The sequence below is a fragment of the Phyllostomus hastatus genome, unplaced genomic scaffold (genome assembly GCF_019186645.2).
Source record: "Phyllostomus hastatus isolate PE091 unplaced genomic scaffold, TTU_PhHast_1.1 phas_scaffold_182, whole genome shotgun sequence".
NCBI lineage: Eukaryota > Metazoa > Chordata > Mammalia > Chiroptera > Phyllostomidae > Phyllostomus > Phyllostomus hastatus.
Genome location: NW_025334013.1, coordinates 16461786 through 16483903, shown reverse-complemented (window position 1 = coordinate 16483903; position 22118 = coordinate 16461786). Strand labels below are relative to the sequence as shown.

Below are 22118 nucleotides of genomic sequence, written 5' to 3'. Positions count from 1 at the left end.
CACAACCCATTGCTTGGGGCAATTTTCAGCACCCTCTCCCAAGAGTGCGGGATAAGGAAAAACCCTGCTGTACCCCTGAGAGATTCCCTCCCACAGAATGTAATCATTTGTGGGCTGGGTTCATCAATCTGGTCTCATAGTAATCTTTTCACTCTGGCAGGGGAAATATCATTACATATCCTTCTTTAAAAAGAAAACAACTCCCTATCCAGGTCACTTTCAGAAGCTGGAGACTCAATAAAGCCAGCACAGAGGTATTTTCCCCAAAGCCCTCACATGCATTGGATAGAGTGTGGTTGGGTTCCTTTGCCTCCCCGCTCCCCCTGACTGAGAAGGAAGAGGGGGTGAGTCTGTGGAACCCAGCCTGAGATACATGGCAGTGCCAGCTGCCCCTTACCCACCCTGTCCCCACTTTCTCCATTCTGCCGATTGATGCCTGCTCCTTGAAACTTCCTGATCACAAAAGGACAGCCTCCGACACACTGTAGCTCAATTCTGGGCATCTGGGAGCAGGGCAGGGCTATGGATCTCTTCCTCTTCATCCCGAAAGTAGGCTGGCTTTCCCTGTGAGCTGGGGGCCTGCTGGGCCTTCAATGGACATGAGGCCACCATATGGCTGATGCTTTGGCAGAAGTGGCACTTCTTGGGCTGGGGTGGCAGCTTGCATTCCTTGGCATGATGGTCTAGACCTCCACAGTTGTAGCACCTGGTACAAAGCAGGATGTAAAATTGAAAAAGGAATGAGAAGAGATCAGAAACCTTTTTTTCTGAGGATATTCAGGCTCTTTCCTTCCTGGAGACCAATTTTCCCACTTATAAAAGGAGACATGTGACTAGGTATCTTGAAGTCTTTTCCAAACCTGAATCTAGGTTTGGATCTTCAGATTCACATCACCTTGAAAACACTGAAATACCAAGAATAGAAACCATGGATCCCAAGTGAGCACTATGATTTGGGGGGGGGGGGGGTAGGTAAAACTCTACCATACCCTTAAAGATACTGTACCTGCCCTGGCTGGTGTGGCTCAAAGGATTAAACACCGGCCTGTGAACTAAAAGGTCACTGGTTCAGTTCCCAGTCAGAGCACACGCCTGGGTTTCAGGCCAGGCCCTGGGATGGGGGCGTGGGAGGGACAACCAATCAATGTCTCTCTCACACATTGGTGTTTCTCTCCCTCTTTCTTTCTCCCTTACCCTCTCTTTAAAAATAAAATAAAATTAAAATAAAATTAAAATAAAATAAAATTAAAATAAAATAAAATAAATAAAATAAAATATTAAAAAGACTGTATCTGCCTTTCATTAACAACATAGAAGAAATTAAAGGAGTCAGATTATACGTCTGTTTGAGCACAGAGCTACGATGAATGAAATCAGCCATTTGAAGACCTGGCGAAGGAGCAACAAGTACAGACACACCATTTCACAGCCAGTCTCCTTCGTTCTGAAGTAATCACGTGAGGTTAGTATCACTATTCCCACTTAGCAAGTGAGGCTACAGCTCACAGAGAAAAACTGTGTGTCAAGTACCCTCCTAATACACTACCTTCTCCTTGTCTCCCACATCTATGGGAGGTACCCTCACCATCCAGATGTTACCAGGGACCTTAGGCTTCATTTTATCTTTGGCAACCTGGTCCAAGAAATGAGGCAAGAAGATTGAGAGAACTCTCCCCATCCTCAGCATGTACCTACCAATCCACATAAGCCACCTTCCAATCCATACCTGTCTCCTTTTGATCTGCGCTTCTGCATGTTCTTCCCTTTTGGCCGCCTCTCACTTCCAATGCAGAAGACCCCACCGGGGCCAGTGACTCGAATAGACTCCAGGCCCTTGGCGGACTTCTTAAAGGTGAACTCTACTGCCTCGCCCTCCTTCAGGCTCCGGAAGCCCTCCATGTGCAGCTTACTCTGGGGAAGGGAAACACGGTAGATTTTACTGCTAGCATCCATCACTACACATCAAGTCCCCCCAACAAAAACCTGCACACATGTATTCTTGTAATGCAGGAATAACAAGTGTAATAACACTCCCATTTTATCAGTAAAGAAAAGGAGTCACCACAGTTAAGAACAAGAAATTTACATTATATTGACAAAGAACAATCATGTTATAACAGGTGCCATGACATTTTTTATAAAGCTAATCTCGTTTAAAGTTCCAAGTAAAATGGAAGAAAAAATTTTAAACATAGAATTTAAGGAAAAGACAGAATGACCCAAGCAGATGCATATATAAGGGCAAGTCCACTAGGAGAATCAAGCATATGAGGGGAAATCAATAGGTGACAAAAACAATTCAATAAATACCGTTGAGAACATTCACTGTATATTGGGAAATGAAGCCAGAATTCTACACTTTGTATCCTATGCATATAAAATATATTCCAGAACTTAAAATATGTATATGCTAAAAAGACTAAAACTATAAAATCAAGACAGATAATTAGACTGATAAAACTACAAAAAGCTACTATAAATTTAAAAAAAGAGAGAATCATAAAACAGAGTATAACTAGGTAATTTGCAGGACAGCACAATAATGTCATTGGTCGACAGCCCAGTCTACCTTGCTACTTACTGCTTCACAACACCTGGTTGGGGGCGACAGTCCCTCCCAGACCCTACCATGAAGCTGGTTAAAAGAATGTCACATCCCCGTTTTTGTCCACCGCTGCATTTTGCACCTAAATAATGCCTCACACATTTTTGGATTAATGAATAAGGAGTAGATTTTAATTACTTGACTTAGAAAAATGACCAAATATATTTAAAGGGAAAAAAAGATTTAGAATAATGTATGGAGCAACCCTAAAATACTACATATTTGTACCCAAGTTTAAAAACTTTGCAGGGAGCACTGGAGATCTTGCTTCCTGGCATATGTCATTAGTTTGGCTCAAATAAGCTCATAAAAATTCTCTAAAAAAAAAAAAAACCAAAAACCTGACACTTGCAAAGAAGAGCCTAGCAGCCTTCAGATAAACAGTTATTCACACAGCTAGTCAAGTGGCAAAGCCGGTGTCAAAAGAACCCAGGATTCCTGATTTGAAGCTCACAGCCCACTCCACCTTGCCCCTTACCGCTTAACATCACCTTACTAGAAGTGACAGCCCCTCCTATACCCTAACTCAGGATAGACTTCATTACAGCTTCCTTGATTACTTGGACAAATGTCAACAAGGTGTGGTCACCATAGAAAGTGGGGTTCAGAGAAGCAAGGGTCCTGGGGGCTGAAGGGAACATGAGGAAGTAGCATGAGTATTTTATAACTGGTGTTGGCGGAGGGGAGGGACGGGACACTATTTCAAACTGGGTGTTAGATGAAATGTGCTCTTTAGCCACATGGGGTCCCCAATTCATCAATCACATTTTTGTTTTAACCTAAATGGTGTTGCTTAAGACAATATTTCCACTGAGATAATTCATTAAGAGCACAGGCTCAGGTGCCAGATACATCCTGGGTCATGAAATGCTGGTTCTACCAATATCTGGCAGAGTAACCATGGTCAACCATTCACCTTTGGGCCTCAGATCCTTCAGAGGCAAGGGCTAACTACCAGCAGGGTATCTACATAAGGCTCCACTGCAGAAAGAAAGGTGCCAGCCCCCTTTCCCATCACACAGTAACGATCCTGAATTTGAAGTCAGATGTGATTTGTCTCTTGTTGAGCTGGACAAGCCATGAAATCAGGAGGTACTGGAGGAGTTGAATCACGACCCAGACAATAGCAGCTTCTCCTGTTTTCCTAGTGGGCTCATAGGCTGGGACACCCCCAGGTCTAGCTATAATTCAGCAGATGAGTGATTAAGAACAAGTCTGGAGACTTAGAAAGGAGGCCTGTTCCCTCCTTTCTAACCAACAAAATGGAAGTAAATACTAACTTTATGGTGGTACTGTGAGGTTTTAAGCATGAAAAAGTAATTAACACATCACCCGCCACACATAAATCCCCACTGAGTGGCAATTATCATCAACCTCTTCAAACTGGATCAAGGTAGAGAAGCAGAGGGAACCAAGTGTCAAGAGACTGGGAATTTTAACTCTGGTTTTTATCACTAATTAGCAGTGGAAACTCAGAAAACTATTCCCTCTTTGAGCTCCAATTTACTGAGGAAACACTCTCCTTATCTACATCTTATAGACTTACTGTAAGACCAAGAGGATAATATAAATGGGGCCAATATGAAACTGACTAGTCCTCTCAGGCCACCCACTCCATCATTGGAGGATTTGAGGTCTGTTTAAGACGTTCAAATAGTTAAAAAAACAACTGCAGCCATCTCACCATAACAGGTCAAGATTTAGACTGGATGTCTCTAGGGGTGGCTCCCTGCCCCCTGCTTGGCCCCTTCCTAAAACACATACTTTGAATTCCTCTCTTATCAGATAGGTAATCAGCATGCAGCCCCACTGAGCCAGGCTCACAGGGCCCAAATCAGAAAGGAGCCAGAAATTCTTGTTACAACCCCCACCCCACCCCACCCCCAACCACACACAAAGCAGGGCCCGCCCCTCTCCCCATCCCCTCCAAAAAAAGAAAAGGCTTGGGGCGGGGAGGGGCAAGGCTTGAGTTCCCCCAATAGAGCCCAGCCCCTGGAAACAAAGAGTTGACACTGGTTGGTTCTGGTGGTCAGATTCCTGGAGTTCCAGAGGCTGAGATTACACACACACACACACACACACACACACACACACTCACTCACTCACTCACTCACTCACCATTCATTGGTTCCTTCCTTCCTCTTCTCCTTGAGGTTATGGTTCCCGTGTGAGAAATGGAGACAGAGACACCTTTCTTCCCTAGTTAAGCATGGTGGGTCTGCCAGAGTCACCACCAGCAGCAGCCATCTTTCCTTCTCTCTGACCTGCCGCCCCTCGCTTCCAGGGCTGGAACTAAACAGGATCTGATCCCCTCCCCTCCAGTGCCTTCAGTCAAATCCTTTACACAGGAACATGAATTAGGGTTACTTACTCAGAAAAATTATTTTACGTATTTTTATTTTTATTTTGAGAGAGAGAGAGAAACATGGATTGATAGCCTCTCACGTGTCTCCAACTGGGGACCTGGCCTACAACCCAAGCATGGGCCCTGACTGGGAATCAAGCCAGCAACCTTTCAGTTCACAGGCTAGCGCTCAAACCACTGAGCAACACCAACCAGGGCTCAGGCTCCGATAAATTATTTTATAGGTGATGTAGGAGGCAGGTCTCCATTCTTCCTTTCCTAATGTGTTTAAGAAAGGAGGGCAAGCAGGCTACAGGGCAGCCCACTGCTCAGGGGAAGGTAGCATTTAATCAGACAGAAAAGTTTCAAAAGGCCTTTTTGGGGGATGGCAGGTAATGACTCGGGCCAGTTATGCCTTCTGCTCCCTTCATACCTCACCACTGCCTTCCGCAACCTTTCCCCACGTCAAGCATCCCCATCCCAGCACCAACCTATGCCCTTTAAGTTTAAAGAATGAAGAGACCAGACCTTAGGGGTCACTCAGGGAGTGTGAAGTAAAAAAGCTCACAGGAATTTGAGATTCCTTCATCCTGCTCAATGGAGGCTGGATAGCTTTGGTTCTTTAATCATCTGTAAAAGCAGGGATCAGACTTAGAGCCCTACCAGCTCTGACATATCTCTCCTCTGTGCTCCTCCCCACCTTTATCATATCGTTCTTTTCTACCTAAGGGGCAGAGTCAGGATTTCAGAACACTTACTCGTCTTGCCCACAGGAATCAAAGCTGGTGTTCCCAGCTTTTCTGTAACACCCACGGCCATTCCATCTCAAGACTACCTAGGGGCCCAGTATTGCACACAATTTGTGGAACAAACTATAGCCTGACTCTATAGCCAGCACTATGCAATGTAATGCCAATCACACAGACATTTTAAAACTTTCTAATAGCCACATTTAAAAAGTAAAAAGCAGGTAAAACTAATTTGAATGACTCAGTCCTGAAGTGTCCCATGTTCGGATCTGAGCTTCATTCCTGAAAGTAGAGGTTTGGTGGGGCTGGGACAAACCAGCCAGTTTTCCCAGAAGCAGTTTATTTGATAGTTTATTTGTTAGGGAGGGTGGGGAAAGAGATCTGTGCAGAACCACCTCCGTATCACCTCTGCTCAGACAGAGCCAGGACCACCAGCTCCTGCCTGGAGTCCTCCACCAGATGGTGCTGCTCATCAGCCCACTGGCACTAGGCTGCCAGCCGGCAGAAGGAAGGAGCTGCCTGTAAAGACAAGTGTTCACCTAGACTTCTCTCCCCAGCGACTTGGGGCAGACATCTCTTCTGTCCTCAGGCAGATGGAGTTTCAAGGGGACTGAACTCTGATGAGGGAGAGTCCCCTGGAAGGATGGGACGCTTACTCCTCACCTTGCCCCATCCTCCCACTCAGGGTACAAAAGAGGATCCTGGAGTTTTAAGCCAGTAACGCTGTGCTTACGCAATTTATAAAAGCCATTTATTTGGATTTCGGTTTCCTGTCTAAATTAAATGAACCCCAAACTGAGATAATTTAAACTTAATCTGTACTAATTGTGTACTATTCTTTCAAGTTTTCTCTTCCTCCTCCCTCACCTTCTTTGACCTCCCAGACTTAACGCTTAATAATTAGGCAATTACTATTCATACCCACGGAAGGGGGGGTAGATGTTTGCCTGGGGTAGTTTTCCCTTCCACCACAACCTAAAATTGAAAACAACCCATGGAATTACAGAAGGATGATGTTCTAGTTTGATTAGGAATGTTCCAGAAACCACACGCCCTGGGAGACACTGAAAACCACTTACAGGGCAAGTAGTAGTGTCACCAAATGCAAGTTATTAGTTTCTCATAGTGGAAGCTTTGCTCAGGATGGTGGTACAGCCCTTATTTGGGTCCTTTTCTAGAAACCACGTCTCCTCAGAAACAAAAGGACCCAAGAAGACACCTTAATGCTCAAATTAACCCAGGCACTTCTCTACCAACTTCCTTGAAAGTCAGTGATTCACTCATTTTTTAAAATATGCTTTATCCTATTAAGACGGAAATGAAGTAACCAATGACTGCCAATCCCATGGCTTCCAATCAATCCGTCCAGAAAGAGAGCAGCTATCAGTTACCATTCTCTCCCCATCTCCAGTCTTTCATTCTGAAGGAAGACCTGTACTAACAAGGACTCCAAACTGTTCGTGTGCTCCTGATTCTCCGAGGAGCCCCTTGCTTCTTCACATTCATTGCTTCAGCCTACCAACTGGGAACCAGAAAACTAACCCTGCAGCTAGTCCTTCCCTCTGAAGAGCTTACAGATTAGTTAGGGGAGGGGATAAGACTAAGTACATCACTGACTGGAGACGTGAGGTGAGCAGTCAGAGGTACCACTAATGCTATAACCCAGGTGAAAGATCTCTTTACACACACCACCCCCAGCCCCACGAGTCCTAGCCTAGACCCTGCCTGAGGCTGCACTTATCTGCAGGAAAAGCCGGTTTGAGCAGGTTCCAACAGTTTATCAGTATTAAAAACTTCTTCTAACCCAAACTCGATGGGGCTCTTCTTTTTCCTCCAAGCCTTCTAATACAGTCTTTCAGCCAGAAAGCTGTTTTTAAAATATTTGGGTTCTGATTAGTGGCAGGAGAAAGCAGGGCACCTTTTCTCATTTTTAATTTTGGGGGGTTTGGGAGTTAAGCCACAGGAAACATATTAAGCTAAAACGCTTCTCCAAAGGCCATGGAGATGTCAGAATCTCAGGAAATTGAGACTGTAGTTTTCTTGCTCCAGCTTTCCCTGTATACCTGTATTTCTCAACTGGGGGTGATTTTGCCTCTGAGGGGCATTTGATAATGTCTGGAGACATTTTTTTGTTGTCACAACTGAAGGATGCTCATAAAGAGGAATTATCCTGCTCAAATTACATCCTTAGTGGTTGAGAAACCTGGACTTAAGGGCTGGCCATCTGCCATTATTATGATTTTTAAATTCCTCTAACCCTAGGGACAGGCTAAGAGTTCTAGATCCAAAGACCTGTAGCTGAATAAAAGAAAAGAACTGTTAATCTCTTTGCTTTATTTTTTTTTAAAGGCTAAGGGTTTGTTGCATTTCCTACTCATTCAGACCCTGGGGGCATAAAGTGAGAGGGAGCGAAAGAACAGTAATGAACAGTGTTAAGCACCAAGTAGGCCCACCTAGGAAGGGAAAAGAAAATGTTAAATTGCTTTCCCCCCTTCCTCTCTCCTTAGAAGGGGCTCCCAGATCACCTCTCCTGAACTCTAACTCCAAGGTGCCCACCACCAGCAGTCAAAGAAGGGGAGATATCTTCTTAAAGAGAAATGTCTTACCCTCGCCCTCCACTTTGGGAACACTTTCCTCTCCCAGGACAATTTTTAAGGATCACCCTGAATCTACTTAATTCCTCTACATGAGAGTTCCAGAGAAATATTTCTCAAGTGCAGGGACTGGATCACTAGTCTAACTTACTGCTGTGGTAGGGTTTGAGGATTAATTCAAGCCCAGGCAGCGTGTTATCAAGACCTAATGCCCTGACCAGTGTGGCTCAGTTGGTTGGGCATCGTTCTGCAAAGCGAAAGGTAGCTGGCTTGCTTGCCCATCAGAGCACATTCCTGGGTTGTGGGTTTGGGTCTTGGTTGAGTTGCTGATGGATGTTTCTCTTCTTCTTTCTCCCTCACTTCCCCTTTCTCTAAAAATAAATAAATTAAAAAAAAAACTTTGGTGGGGGCGGGGGATGCTATCAAGTAAGGCTTAGTCACTGACTGTCCTGTGACTGTTTAGTCATAACAAATTTTAGATTCCTTCTCCCAGCTCAACTCCCTCTTGATAACTTATTCAACGGTGGAATGTTCCTGGAAATTCCAAGACTCTGAGGTCAATATTACCTCCTAACTAACCCATCTGAAACTGATGGTGTGGGCTTCACCCCCCACACCTGAAAGTTCCTGCTTTTCTCTCTGCCATCCAATATTTCCAATTGCTTTTGATCCTAAGGTTAAGTGCCCTGAGGCACAGATCTGCTTGCTCAGGGAAACCTTCCCCTGCACCTGGTTGTCCTGTGGGAGTTCAGAACTCGTCACACCAAGATGTGCCTCTGTGATATGTGGATTTTTCCAAGGAAAAGCTGCAGGATTAAGAAAGACTTCTTCTGCCCTTCCCTTACCTACCTATAAGAAGTTGAATTAGGGGCCTTGTCCATAGTAAGAATTTATCAGAAATAACCTCTTCTAACCAGTCTATAGGGTAGGGCAGGCCAAACTTCTTTTACTTCTTATGGTCCTACAGTAACCCTTCAAAGCCCCCAAGGCATCTTACCTCATCCCTAGCTCAGAATGTCTACAGGGGAACGCCCAGGTTTCCTTTGTATCTTCAAATCTCTTGTGCATGTGGAGTTCCTGACTCTCATATATGCAGGGTTCCTATACATGAGTATTAAATTTGGTTACTCTCTTGCTAATCTGTCTAATGCCTACTTGATTAGACCAGCCAAAAGAACCTTGAGGGTAGAGGAAAGTGTCTTCCTCCCCCACATCACCAAGGATCCCAAGATGATGAGGGGGTTACACCCCCCTATTCAGCAGCCTTAGGAATGAAGGCAAGGAAATGTTGATTCTGACCCTTATCCAAAGCCTCCCAAAGTTGGGGTAGTTGTCTAGTCCCTCTCCAGACCCAGAAGGGTTTTAATCTCTTTGTGATCAGATAAGTGGTAGAGTGGGGAACTGGCTACCTTGTGGAGGAGGGCCATTCAAAGCTGGTTCCTGTAATAAAGTGATCTAAAGAGGCTAATTTCCTTGTTTCTCCCACAATGACTTCCTGTGGATTATCATTCACATATGTAAATGAGACAGGGAAGGGGCAACGTCACTAACTAGAACTACCCGTAGTTGTCCGATACAGGTAAGAACCCGTGCTACAAGAGCGTAGGTAAGCGTCCCGCCGCAGACCCTCCTTGCCGATGTTCAAGCAGCCCAGTGACCCCAAGTCACCAACATTAACTGGCAGACCCCCATCTCTTTGGGTCCCCAATCTCCATTGTTGCCCCTCCCACACTTTACTTCCTCTAAGAGCCTTCAACCAGTCCACCCAGCATCTCCCTTCTCCACCCCTCCCCCTCCAGAACACCATCCCTCAGGCTCCAACTCTTAATCCCCACATCCTCCTTTCCCCTCCCCCATGGCTCTAAAGCCAACCTCCCCAAAGTAACCCCTCCCTGCCCGGCCTGGGTGCCCACCTCCTTGGCCTGGGATTAGTAGTTTCTTCTCACACCCAGCCCCAAACCTCCATAAAGGTGGAAGGGACACAAGCAACAACTTCCTTTACACAGTCCTTACGGGTGGCTAGTGTCCCAGGACCACCCAAAGGCTTCTAACATATTTAGGGAGGGGTGAGAGGGAGGCCAGGGAGGAGGAAAACCTGAAGTCTCTGGCTCCTTGTTTGAGGCTGGGAATGTTAGGACAGCAATGAATGGCTCTCTGGGGCCATAAATGCCAAGCTGAGAATAGGTCCAGAGGCTAGCCTCCCTCGACCCTTGCCCTGCGACACTGAATTTCACCCCCACTGTTCTGCCCTGCGGTAACTGAGAACTTGGGGTTGCGACCTAACTCCTCCCAACCTGGCCCAGGAATCTAACGCCTGGGCTCCTTAGATTTTCCTTTACGGTAGGAACCGGACAGCAAAAGCCCAGTCAGTAAACTGTATATCTGAGACTGGTCACTTGGCGGAGCTTCCAAGCCCCCAAATAGACCCTTTAAAGATCTGCCAAATTCGCCTCGGTAGGCCTCGGGGATTGAGTTTTGTGTGACCACCTGGCTGGTGAGGAGACCTGGCCGACTATAGCCTTTTCCTTGTTGGATCCTACAGCAGTTTCCCTTCCTCTCCCCGCCCGGGAGCTCCATTCACTTGTTAGTGAAACGCGCTTGGCACTCAGGGCCCTTGGTATGGCCGGGCATGTGCTTCCCTGGCCGGCATGCTGGCCCTCCCCCCACCCGCAAGCACAATACAACCTTAGTTTCTGCCACATGGGGTCACCTCCCCGCCCCTGCCCCCTTCCCAGGGGAAAGAGGTAACAAACACGTGGTAAGCCAGAAGGGTTCCCGGAAGGGAGTGGGAGGTGCTGATAATCCACTCTGCCTCTCACTCTCGTCCTGTAGGAGTTAACCAGGAATCAGATCTGGGGTACCATCGCAAAGATGGGAACGCACAATGGGGGCCCTTGATCGCCCTCAACCCAACAGCGGAGCGTGTTCGCTCACCCTTGAATATTCGCACCAACATCCCCTTCCGCGCTGAAGTTACCAGAATCGGTCTCACCTGGTGCACAAAGACATCCACCGGTGGGTCGAGCGCGACCCCGGCGCGGGCGGTCATGGACAGGAAACCGAACCCCATGCGCACGTTGAACCACTTACAGATGCCGGCACCGTGCAGCAACTGCGGCTCCTCTCCCGACGGGGCCGCGTCCGCCGGCGCCTCCTCCGGCGCCTTGGCGCAGCCACCTGGAGATTGAGAGAGCGCTCAGCTCGCGGGCCACGGAATTGGAGGGCCCTCCCAGAGGCCCGGCAGGAAGACCCGGGCTAGCCCCCCATGGACACCCAGGAGGCTGCAGCCAGTATAAAAGACCTGTCCCGGCTGCCTCCCGCGCTCCCCAACCTTACGCGGAGGCCAGTGGCGAGTGCCCCTGAAAGTTTTGCTCCTTTCCCCACAACACGTTGCCCTGGGATCGACCACCGGACAGGCCCTTCCTCTTCTCCCCCCTGCCCCGGTAGCCTCTGTGTGCACGCCACTGGGACACCAGCGTTCTTTGCTCCACAGATGACCCCCTGAAGCAGGAGACCGCACAGACTTGGGTTCTTCTGGCCAGCCTGGGGAACACTTTCCCACCTCCCTTTTAAGTGGCTTCTGGGAGCCCCTGAAGCCCAGAGTGTCCCCAGGAAGTCCCGAGCTCGAACCTGCAAACTGCTGGTTTGACACGGAGCCCATGGTAGTCAGCTAAGCCCGTGGCCCCGGGCCCCAGGTCCGGCGGCTGTTGGCCCCAGAGAAGTCCGGAGGCAAAGGGGTGGCTCAGAGAAGAGGCAGCTACATCTTCCCCAGCACAATAGCGGTGGGAGGGCCCACGGCTTTTCAAAGGCTCCCAAATTCTAATAGACAATGACCCAACCCCCCGCGGGCAGCCCCCTCCCCTCTCCTCCCTCTCCTTTCCCCTCCCTTTTCCTTCGGCTCCAGCTCCTGCCCTCCCCCACACTGCGTTCTCTGACACCTCTGGGGTGTCCCTTCTCAGAACCCTGAGGTTTGACACCTCCTCTCCATACACACATCTGGAAAGAGGGGCCGTCAGCCCTAAAAGTCTTGAGTACCCCAGGATTTGGAATCCTTCACTTTAATGACTCGTTGGGGGTCCCAAAGCAACATACAGGTGGGGGGACTCTGTGTGCGTGTGAGGGGTAGTTTCAAAACCACGTGACTTCTCCCCCACACACTCACACAGCACCCCCGCCCCCCGCGCAGATAATTATACATTCCAGAGAGTTGGGGGAGGGAGGTGTGAGCCTGGCGGCGCTGGCCAATCAGAGACACAAACCACCTGTCAAGGGAGAAATGGATGAGCCCTCCCCCTCCCCCAGCACTTTAGCGCCCCTCCCCCCCTTCCCCTTCAGGCCTCCGAGCTGACCCGGCTGCTCGGCGCTGACCCGCTCTCACCCCCCACCCCGTGTGCTTAGATAGACCTGGAGTTCAGGATACTGGGAAGCCGAGATGGGGGGAGCGCGGGGGGAGGCCGGACACCCGGCAGGACTGATCTCAAGTCCACACCAGGCCACTGCCTCCCCACGTCTGTTGGTCTCCTCAGTTTCCCTGCCTCCCTGAGTTACCGACTGAGTTTCTTCGGATCTCTCAAAGCGCTCCTAACTGATTGTGTAAAGAATCCTTCCCTTTTGCCTTCCAAATCTGCCTAAAATTGACCCCACGTGGAGCTTTCTGGGAAACCAGGAGGAACCCAAAACTTGAAGTGTGTTCCTGCCCCTGGCAGCGGCCTCCTCTCGCCCCAGCCCCACGCCGGCCCTGCGCGACGCTGGGAGAGGGGATGGGTGGGTGCGTGGGTCCAGGCACTGCCTCCAGTGCTCTGGGCACTGGTAGCCTCCTCGTTTCGGGGTCTACCCTGAAGCGTCCCCCTCTGCCCACAGAGGGGCTGGTAGGAGAACCAGAGTTGGGGATCTCCCCCTTGTAAGAGTCAGCTCCCCTTCTAGGAGATAAAGAGGGTTGGCCAGGGGGGTGGCCTAGTGCCCTGGTCGGAGATGGACAATGGCCCGGGGCTCAGTGCACGGCCCTGGCCCTGCCCCTTCACTTCCGGTGCTCAGTTCAAACTGGACAATGCCAGCTCCGGCCAGTTCCCCTCCCCCACTGCTACAACCCATTTAAAGGGACAGAGCCTGCTTTCGGAGGCTTCCGCTTGCTCTGAATTCAATTTTCTCCACCAAGCGCTTTTCACCCTGCGCCAGTGTGCTCGCACGTGCCTGTGTATTTGAGAAAGAGAAAGGGGATGCGTGGCGGTAGGGAAGGGGAAGGTGGTGAGGAGAGCAAGGGAGTGTGGAGAGATTATTTCTCTTTCCTACATGGAGGGCTGTCCAAGAGACTAAAACTTGAGTGTAAGGGGTGAGGGAGAGGACTTTTGGTGATAAAAAGGACAATGATGGACCTTTGCTACTCAGCCTAACAAATACAGACCATTAACAAATAGCATTAGCAATTCCCCGCTCCCAGCTGAGGACCCTAATTTAGATCTTGCAAGAGTTCTGAGAATATCAGCCAAATCAGTTTTTATTTATATACTGCTCCCCACCTCAGAGTCTTTTCTCCTTCGGTTACTAGCGCCCTTAAAAATATATTTACTCCCTTCATCTCTGTTCTTAAGATTCAGAAATGACTGAGTTCAGGTGAATGAGGTCTGGCTGAAGAAAAGAGAGAAGGGAGTTTAGCGTTCCGGCTTCGCTCGGTGCGCTCTGAATTGAGATTTGTTCTCCCAGCAGTCCCGACCACGTTCTCTGTCCAGGGTCCTGAGAGTTCCGGGAGCTCTGTCCACGGTGCTGAATTAAGCCTCGCTCTGCTCTCCCGGCTCCCAGCTTTGAGAGTGCCTTCTTGAGTCTCTACCTCCAAATCCTTCCCAGAAAACCTGACTCTTCTCATATCCCCAGTGACCCTGATAGACTTGAAACAAATTAAGTGATTCGCTTGAACACTAAAGAGGACACTTCCATCAATACATGACTCTGCAAGAGCGGTACAGGTATCTCATGCTCCCTTCCACAGAAATGGGTGTAACTGCACATGACCATGAGGGTGAAAAAAGAGGAGTTAATATTTTCTGATTCAAAGTAAACCACAGCACAAAATTTAAAAAACACTAAAAACAAACAAACAAAAAGTAAACCTGAGCAGAAGAGAGACTAATTTCTGTTTTCAAATTTTTCCCCTAATTATTAGCACTTTTCATAGGGGCACAGGCATTAAAGTCACCTTGCCCATGTTTGGCTATTAGCTCTATTACTTATGGCTCTGTGACCTGGGGCAACTTCTTTTTTTTATTTTATTTTAATCATTGTTCAAGTACAATTTTCTCCCCTTTACTCCCATTCCAGCCCACCCACCCAACCCTCCCCATGGGGCAACTTCTTTAACTTCTACATGCCTCCGTTTCCTCCTCTATCCAATGGGGATAATGAAAATATTTTACTCTCAGGATTATTATGAGGATAAAGATAGATCATGTAGGTAAAGCTTTTTAAATAGTGCCTGACATATAGTTACATTTTAATAATGTAAATTATTACTGTTATTATAGCTATTGTACACATATTTGTCTCTGTAACCTAGGACCTGCTGGCTCATTTGCTCCCTGAGGACTGGGACCATGCACATGTTATTTCTTTCTGCATCTTCTCCCACATCATAACCAGTACATAGTGCCTAGCCGACAGAAGGCACCCAAGGAGTGTTTCCTGAATAGGCTTTAACTGAAACATTAAACATTATTTTACAGTAGTCATAATGCTTATTTTTATAGGCTGCTTTCTTAAGTCTGAACACTGCAAGCCCAGAATGGGGTCAGGATCCCATCAAGTTGCATATGTAGAGCCCTGGCCAGGTGGCTCAGTTGCTTGGAGCACCCTCCCATTCACTGAAAGGTTACAGGTTCCATCTCCTGTCAGGGCACATACCAGAGTTGTGGGTTTGATTCCCAGTCATGGCACGTACAGGAAGCAACCAATCAATATTTCTCTCTCACATCAATGCTTCTCAATCTCTCTCTCTCTTTCTCTGTCACTCTTTGTCTCCCTCTCTTTCTCATTCTGTAAAATCAATAAACATATCCTCAGGTGAGGATTTTTTTTAATGGTTGCATATGTAAAGGCAGAGGATTCTTTAGGAAGGAGACATGATTCCCAACATAATTGATTCTTCATCCCCAGTGGAGTCCTTCCATGTGGGAGATGGGAACTCCTGTCCAAACCATCTTCCTTTCTTGGGTCCCTGTCTCAGTGAATAGTGCTGAGTTGTTAGGTACCCTCTGTAACCCAGTCATTGTGCTAGCTCACAAGTTTGGTGGGGAAATCAGGTAAACAAAATGCACTAAGCCCTGGCTGGTGTGGCTTAGTGGGTTGGGTGTCACCCTGTAAACCTAAAGGTCACTGGTACAATTCCCAGTTAGGGCACATTCCTGGGTTGAGGGCCAGATCCCTGGTTGGAGGCATGTGAGAGGCAACCGATGGATGTTTTTCTCTCATCACATCAATGTCTCTCTCCTTCTCTTTCTCCCATGCTTCCATTCTCTCCAAAAATAAAGTAAATCATTTAAAAAGTAATATGCATGAAGTGAAATAATGTCAAAATGTACCCCCACCACAAAAGTAAAGAAGAAATATTCTCCCGCTTCTAAGAAGTTACTGTATAGTTAGGAAGACAAGATGTGGTGTAGTTAAATATTGCAAGTTTCTTATGCATGGGTTTCTAAAAGTAATAATATCTAGGTAAAAGGGAAAAGGGGGAACTCTTTTTTCTTAACTTTTAAAAAAAAATTTTATTTATTTATTTTTAGAGAAAGAAGGGAGGGAGATAGAGAGAGAGAGAAACATCAATGTGTGGTTGCTGGGGGTTATGGCCTGCAATCCAGGAATGTACCCTGGCTGGGAATCGAACCTGCGACACTTCAGTTCGCAGCCCACGCTCAATCCACTGAGCTACACCAGCCAGGGCAGGGGGAACTCTTTAGACAAGACAAAGGTGTTTAGTATCAACACAAAGAATATTGGCCTTTAAATCACTTGGCCAGTCATGGCCCAACAGCTCAGTTGTTAGAGCATCATCCTGATATGCCAGTGTTTCTGGTTAGATTTGCAGTCAGGACACATACAAGAATCAACCAATGAATGTCAATAAGTGAAACAACAAATCTCTCTCTCAAATCAATCAGTAAAATTTTTTAAAAAGTACTTGCCAAGTTCCTCTTGTGTAGGTTTATGTTTTCATAAAAGAAAGAGCTGTAAGAGGTGCTAGTAATAATAATTACTTATTCAACATTTAAAAAATATTTATTGAACACTTTCTCTGTGGAAGACACTGTTATAAATGTTGAGAATACATCAATAAACAATACAAGCAAAAATCTTATATTTGTGAAGTTTATGTCCTGATAGGTAATAATAATAATAGCTATTATTTGTTGAGAATACAGGTACTTTTCTTATCTCATTCAAGGCTGTCAATAATTCTGAGTAACAGGTATTGATATTCCCACCTTACAGTAGAGGAATCTGAAGCTTAATGAATCAATCTAGCTTGCCAGGTATAGCTTAGCTAATATGTGACTGAGGCAGATTTGAACCCACATGTCGTACTCACATTGTTTTCATAGTTTGGGTATGTTGTTATTATGACTGGTGCTGACCTTGTTTTACCAATAAGGAATAAGATATGTTCAAGCAAAGAGACTATAGAGGGAGACTATATATTCAATATGGTTAGTAAATAGGACCTAAGCTTGTGATTCCTCTTCCCTGGGCTAGAGATCTAGTCTGGCTTTTCTACTGATCACCTTCTCCCAAACTCCTTGGCTTTCTAAATCAAAGGGCGAGCTGGCCAGAACCACAGCAGGTGCTCTTTTGGGCAGTCATCCATATCCAACTCCCATTTATGAAGTGTTTTGAGAACTCTGTGGTGGGGTCCAGGGTAGTTGTTTGGAGTTTAAACCCTGACCATCTACTAGCATGAATGATGGTGTGCATTTGATAAAGGTATTTCCCACAATGTGTCCCTCAGAATACTAGTTGCACGGGAAAGTTAAATATCTCACCATTTTTAAAAAGTTTCTATAGTGAAATCATATGGAAAATGGTATGTTAACTAGGTTTCCTCTGCAGGACTTTTGAAAGCCTTTAGTATGCTCTGAGATTCATCAGGAAGGAAATATGGTGTTTGCAGTGTTTCCATTCATTCATTCATCTGTTTATTCACTCACTCACCTAACAAATATTCATTGAGCATATATTATGTGTCATGTGGCACTGTTTGAAGAACTGGGAATATATCAGTGAACAAAATATGAAATTCCTGCCCTCATAGAGCTTATATTCTAGAGAAGAAGGACAGACAATAAACAAATAAGTAAAATGTATAGTACACAGTTTCAGTTTGTTAATTTGCTCTGTGATCTCAAGAAAGGCACCTGGTTTTACCCTTTAAGGGAAAAATGAGGGATTTGGATTAGTGGTTAGACAAATGTTTCTTCCAGTTATGATATTCTAAAGCTATAGTATGTGTGTGTGTGTGTGTGTGTGTGTGTGTGTGTGTGAGAGAGAGAGAGAGAGAGAGAGAGAGAGAGAGAGAGAGAGAGAGAGAGAGAGAGAGAGAGAGAGAGAGCCCATTCCTAATTACACGGAGAAACAATCTGCTTTTGCCCCATGCTGTCAACTTCATCCCTCTTTAAGGACTAGGGCTTCCTACATCAAGCAGGATTGTGCACCTCTCACCTCTTAGGCCTGTTGAATTGGCAGAAGGAGGATGAGCCAAGGGAGTCCCCTTCCTTCTTTCAGTTCTTCTCCCCATGCGGGCCTTGCTTCACAGAGCAAGACGCCAGGCACTTGCTTTCACCAATAATGGCTTCATTACATTGAAAGGAGAAGAGAGTGACCTCAGTGAAATAGACTTCCTGACCCCAGCTGACCTCTGACCCTCACCCTGACAGCCTCTAAATCTTTTCCTTCTGACACATCCCCCACAAGGTACAGCCAAGAGGAGAAAATGATGAGCCTGCTATAGAACACTGTCCAGTGACTGTAACTCTCCAAGTGTCCTCTTGTAGTGAAACTTGTCATGCCCAACTGTAATTTCCCTCATGGTTGCTGATCCTTTTCGTGATCCTCACTGTGACTCTACTGTGGCCTATGGGTCACAACTTATCCAGCTGTCATTCACCTGGTGTCCTTTTGTGTGTGTCCAATGATTGTCATGTATCATGGAGGCAGGAGGCAGGGTGTCTAACCAAATGCTGTCATTTCCCAAATGCTGCTTTAGGCTAGGTCTTTAACGTGTTCTTCCCTGACTGGGCACTTAACTGTTTATTGAGAGCAGATTATATACCAGGCATGTGCTAAGTGCTTTGCATGTCTTGTCTTTTTCTGTCCTCAATTAATATGACCTCTACTAGAGGAAACTGAGACTTAGTGGAGTTAACTGATTTGTCTTGACTCATAAATCACAAAGGGTACATCCCAGTCTAGCTCACTCTGATATTCTTCACTTTTTTTACAGTTAAAGTAATTAATGCATGTGGTTTAAAAAAATCAATCAGTATTGAAAGAATTATAATGAAGAACAACAGTCCCCTGACCACCCTACCCCCTCCACTCCCATGGGGCAACCGCTCTTTGAGTCATTTCTTCTGTAGGATATTTCCATATCTCTAAAAAGTAAGCATGCACCTATGTTCCTTGATTTATCAATTTTAGATACTGTCTGTTGATTTCCTGTTATAGTAGATGAGGGCCTACCTCCCCTTTCCTCTTCCTGCCAGTACAGTTAAGTCGCCATTTTCAGCTAAACTGATAAACGGCATTTACACTGTCACGATTACAGAAATGTTCACTGAATTGGCAAGTAGGATCCTAGGACAAAATTTTTTTTCATACTGTGTTTTATTTTCTAGCCTTTCCTTTTCCGCAATATTTGTCGTTGAAATATCCTCAATTATTTTCAAGAGCTTTATCACATTATCTTCTCCACTAAGCCCTCTTTGTCCCAGAGCCTCTTTCCTGGGACCCTCCCTCCTGGTTGCTCTCTAGGCTTGCTTCCAGCTGTCACCTCGGGGCTTCCTCTCACTGCGGTGGTTAGAGCCACTGTTTCCTGGACCCCAAGTCAACCTCTTTCTTGGTTCATACTTGAGGAGCACATCCTAAGAAAGGATGCTGGAGAGGGAATTTTCTGAATCTTACAAGTCTGATCATTTTTTTTAACCCTTACTCTTTTAATGGTTTCAAAGCCATACTCTTCACCATTCTGCTCTGCTGACTCCTAGCAAGTTGAAGAAAGACACTTGACTTGTTTTGGGGGCATTGAAGTAGAGACACCTTTTTCAAATTCTCAGGTGTGAACACAGATTTATCAGTGGAATAAAAATTACAATAGTTCATGCCTTTTGGTTCTTATTGTAATAAAAATTACAATAGTTCATGATAGGTTCATCATGTGCCAGGCACTGTTCTGAGTGCTTTACATAAATTATCTCAATCTTTACACCAAACTTTTGAGCTAGGCATGTCCTCATCTTACAGTTGTCCTCATCTTACAGTTGAAGCTGAGCACAGAGGGGTTAAGTAACTTGGTGAAGGTCACAAAGTAATAGAGTCAGTATTCAAACTCTGGTAGAATGAGCATTCATATTCAGTAATGTACACTTCTTCCATTAGAAGAGGATTAGTTAGAAGTTAGTATCTTCAGACTTTATCTTCCTCTTGCCCCATTTTGTAAATACAGAAATAAGACCTAAACTCGAGGCAACTTATGCTGTGGCTGGTGTGACTCAATGGAATGAGCATTGGCCTGTGAACCAAATGGTTGCTGGTTTGATTTCTGGTAAGAGCACATGCCTGGGTTGTGGGCCAGGTTCCCAGTTGGGGGTGGTATGAGAAGCAACCACGCATTGATGTTTCTCTCCCTCTTTTTTTCCTTCCCTTCCCATCTCTCTAAAATAAATAAATAAAATCTCTAAAATAAGATAAAATTTAGGCAATTTGTTCAATGTTCCATTGCTAGTTAACAACTGGAAACCCAGGTTTCCCAGTACCCTCTTCCAATCAGAGAATAGGGATTCCAATTCAGAATTGGCTTCTGAATCTTGGCTTCCCTGTCTGTTTAGTGAAAAGGACAGATATAAAAAGATATATGTTCCATCAGATTGTGGCTGGAACATGTAACAGAGGCATATATAATGCACTATGAAACAAGGAAAGCTAACTCATATGTTATGGAAGGCTTCACAGGGGAGGGGGCATTGCATTGGACCTTGCATAGGATTTTGAAGGCCAATGAGGGCGGGGCATTCCAGAAAAAAAGAAAAAAAAAAAAAGAGGAACAGCAGAATGAAAGCAAGGAGGCCTGAAAGTGAACAGTTGTCTGAGGAAAAAACTACAAAGTTTGGTTCTCATATCAGCAAGTCCTCCATGTCCCTGTGGAGAAATACAGAGAAACCTGTACCCTTTTCATTCATTTTTTTTAATTTTTAAAGAACTTTTATTATTTGATTGATTTGAGAAAGAGAGAAAAACATTAATTTGTTTTTCTACTTATTTATGCATTCATTGGTTGATTCTTGTATGTTTCCTGACCAGGGATCAAACCTGCAACCTTGGTGCATTGAGATGATGTTCTAACCAACTGAGCTACCTGGCCAGGACTCATTCAGTCTTCAACCACACATTCACTCAACATTTTGTCAATAATTGAGAAAGACTAACACGGCAAGAAAGTTCTTGCCCTGGCCAGTATGGCTCAGTGGATTGAGTGACAGCCTGTGAAATGAAAGGTTGCTGGTTCAATTCCCAGTCAGGGTACATGCCTGGGTTGCAGGCCAGGTCCTCAGTTGGGGGCAGGCAAGAGAAAGCCAACTGATGCTTCTCTCCCTCCTTTTCTCCCTTCCTTCCCTTGTCTCTAAAAATAAATAAATAAATAAATAAATAAATAAATAAGTTCTCAGTTCTAGTCCTAGATCTATCACTGTGTGACCTTGAGCAAATCTGTTCTCTGGGCCTCAGTTTCCCCATCTATCAAGTGGGAGAGTAGATTTATGATCTCTCAGATCTCCTCCTGCTTGATGCCTTTGTGAAAATTACAGAGAGAGAATAAAACAAAAGGTGTTGAGTTATCCTTGACTCCTCTCTGTTAGAGTAAGGAGGGAAATAACATTTGTTAATTCTTCTATGTGCTGGACATGACCCCCTCCAACCATTCTATGAGGGAGGTGTTGTCTCCCCATTTAACAGAAGAGTAAACTACAGCACAGACTGTTGGAATAACATCCTCAAATTCTCCCAGCAAGTAACAACAACAAAAACAAAAAACACATATGCACATTTACTGTATGCCAGACACATTGCCAAGCCCCTAAATTAGCTCATGTTCCTTTATTATATGGGAACTCTTATTCCATTTTTAAGACGAGGACACAGGAAATGTCTGATGCTGTAGTCTGTGCTCCTAATTACTAAGCTACACTGCATCTCTGTGATGCCTTCCTAGATAGCACCAAACTCCATATAAGCCACTCCAGAAGACAGGGGACTGCCCCTTTCTTTTCCTCACCACTGGGCCCCTGTGGTTTGGCCATGGTGGAGGAAGAATGACAGAAGGACAGATGCATGGAAGCTGTCCCTTTTCCCCTCAAGCCTCTCCTAAAAGCAAGCAGTACTTTGAGCTTCTGAGAAGAGATGCCTCTACCGCTATTCTTTTAAAGGAGGGAATATAGAGTGAGGAAAAGGGAGACCTGGGATCCTGGATTCCAAGACTCTAAGAGCCAAAAGAGATCTTGCAGCCCTGATTGGTATAGCTCAGCGGATTGAGCATGGGCCTGAGAAGCAAAGAGATCTTGCAGATCAGCTAATTC

At 45.8% G+C, this 22118-nt stretch overlaps 1 protein-coding gene across 1 annotated transcript; it reads right to left on the bottom strand.

Moving 5' to 3' along the window:
- Window positions 1–489: 489 nt before the first annotated feature.
- LIN28A (lin-28 homolog A) lies at window positions 490–11953 on the bottom strand. The gene is made up of 4 exons (XM_045859899.1): window positions 11923–11953; window positions 11285–11469; window positions 1727–1911; window positions 490–706 (listed from the first exon to the last, which is right to left on the bottom strand). Exons 1-4 carry the CDS (start codon window positions 11951–11953, stop codon window positions 490–492), a joined length of 618 nt encoding a protein of 205 aa, XP_045715855.1.
- Between the last annotated feature and the right edge of the window lie 10165 nt (window positions 11954–22118).

Excerpts from the sequence above, each read along its gene's own strand:
- LIN28A (XM_045859899.1), bottom strand. The coding sequence starts at position 11,953 with ATGGGCTCCGTGTCAAACCAGCAGTTTGCAG. Across the intron at positions 1,912-11,284 it reads TGGATGTCTTTGTGCACCAG|AGTAAGCTGCACATGGAGGG; the intron begins GTGAGACCGATT and ends TCCCTTCCCCAG. Across the intron at positions 707-1,726 it reads CGCAGATCAAAAGGAGACAG|GTGCTACAACTGTGGAGGTC; the intron begins GTATGGATTGGA and ends GCTTTGTACCAG.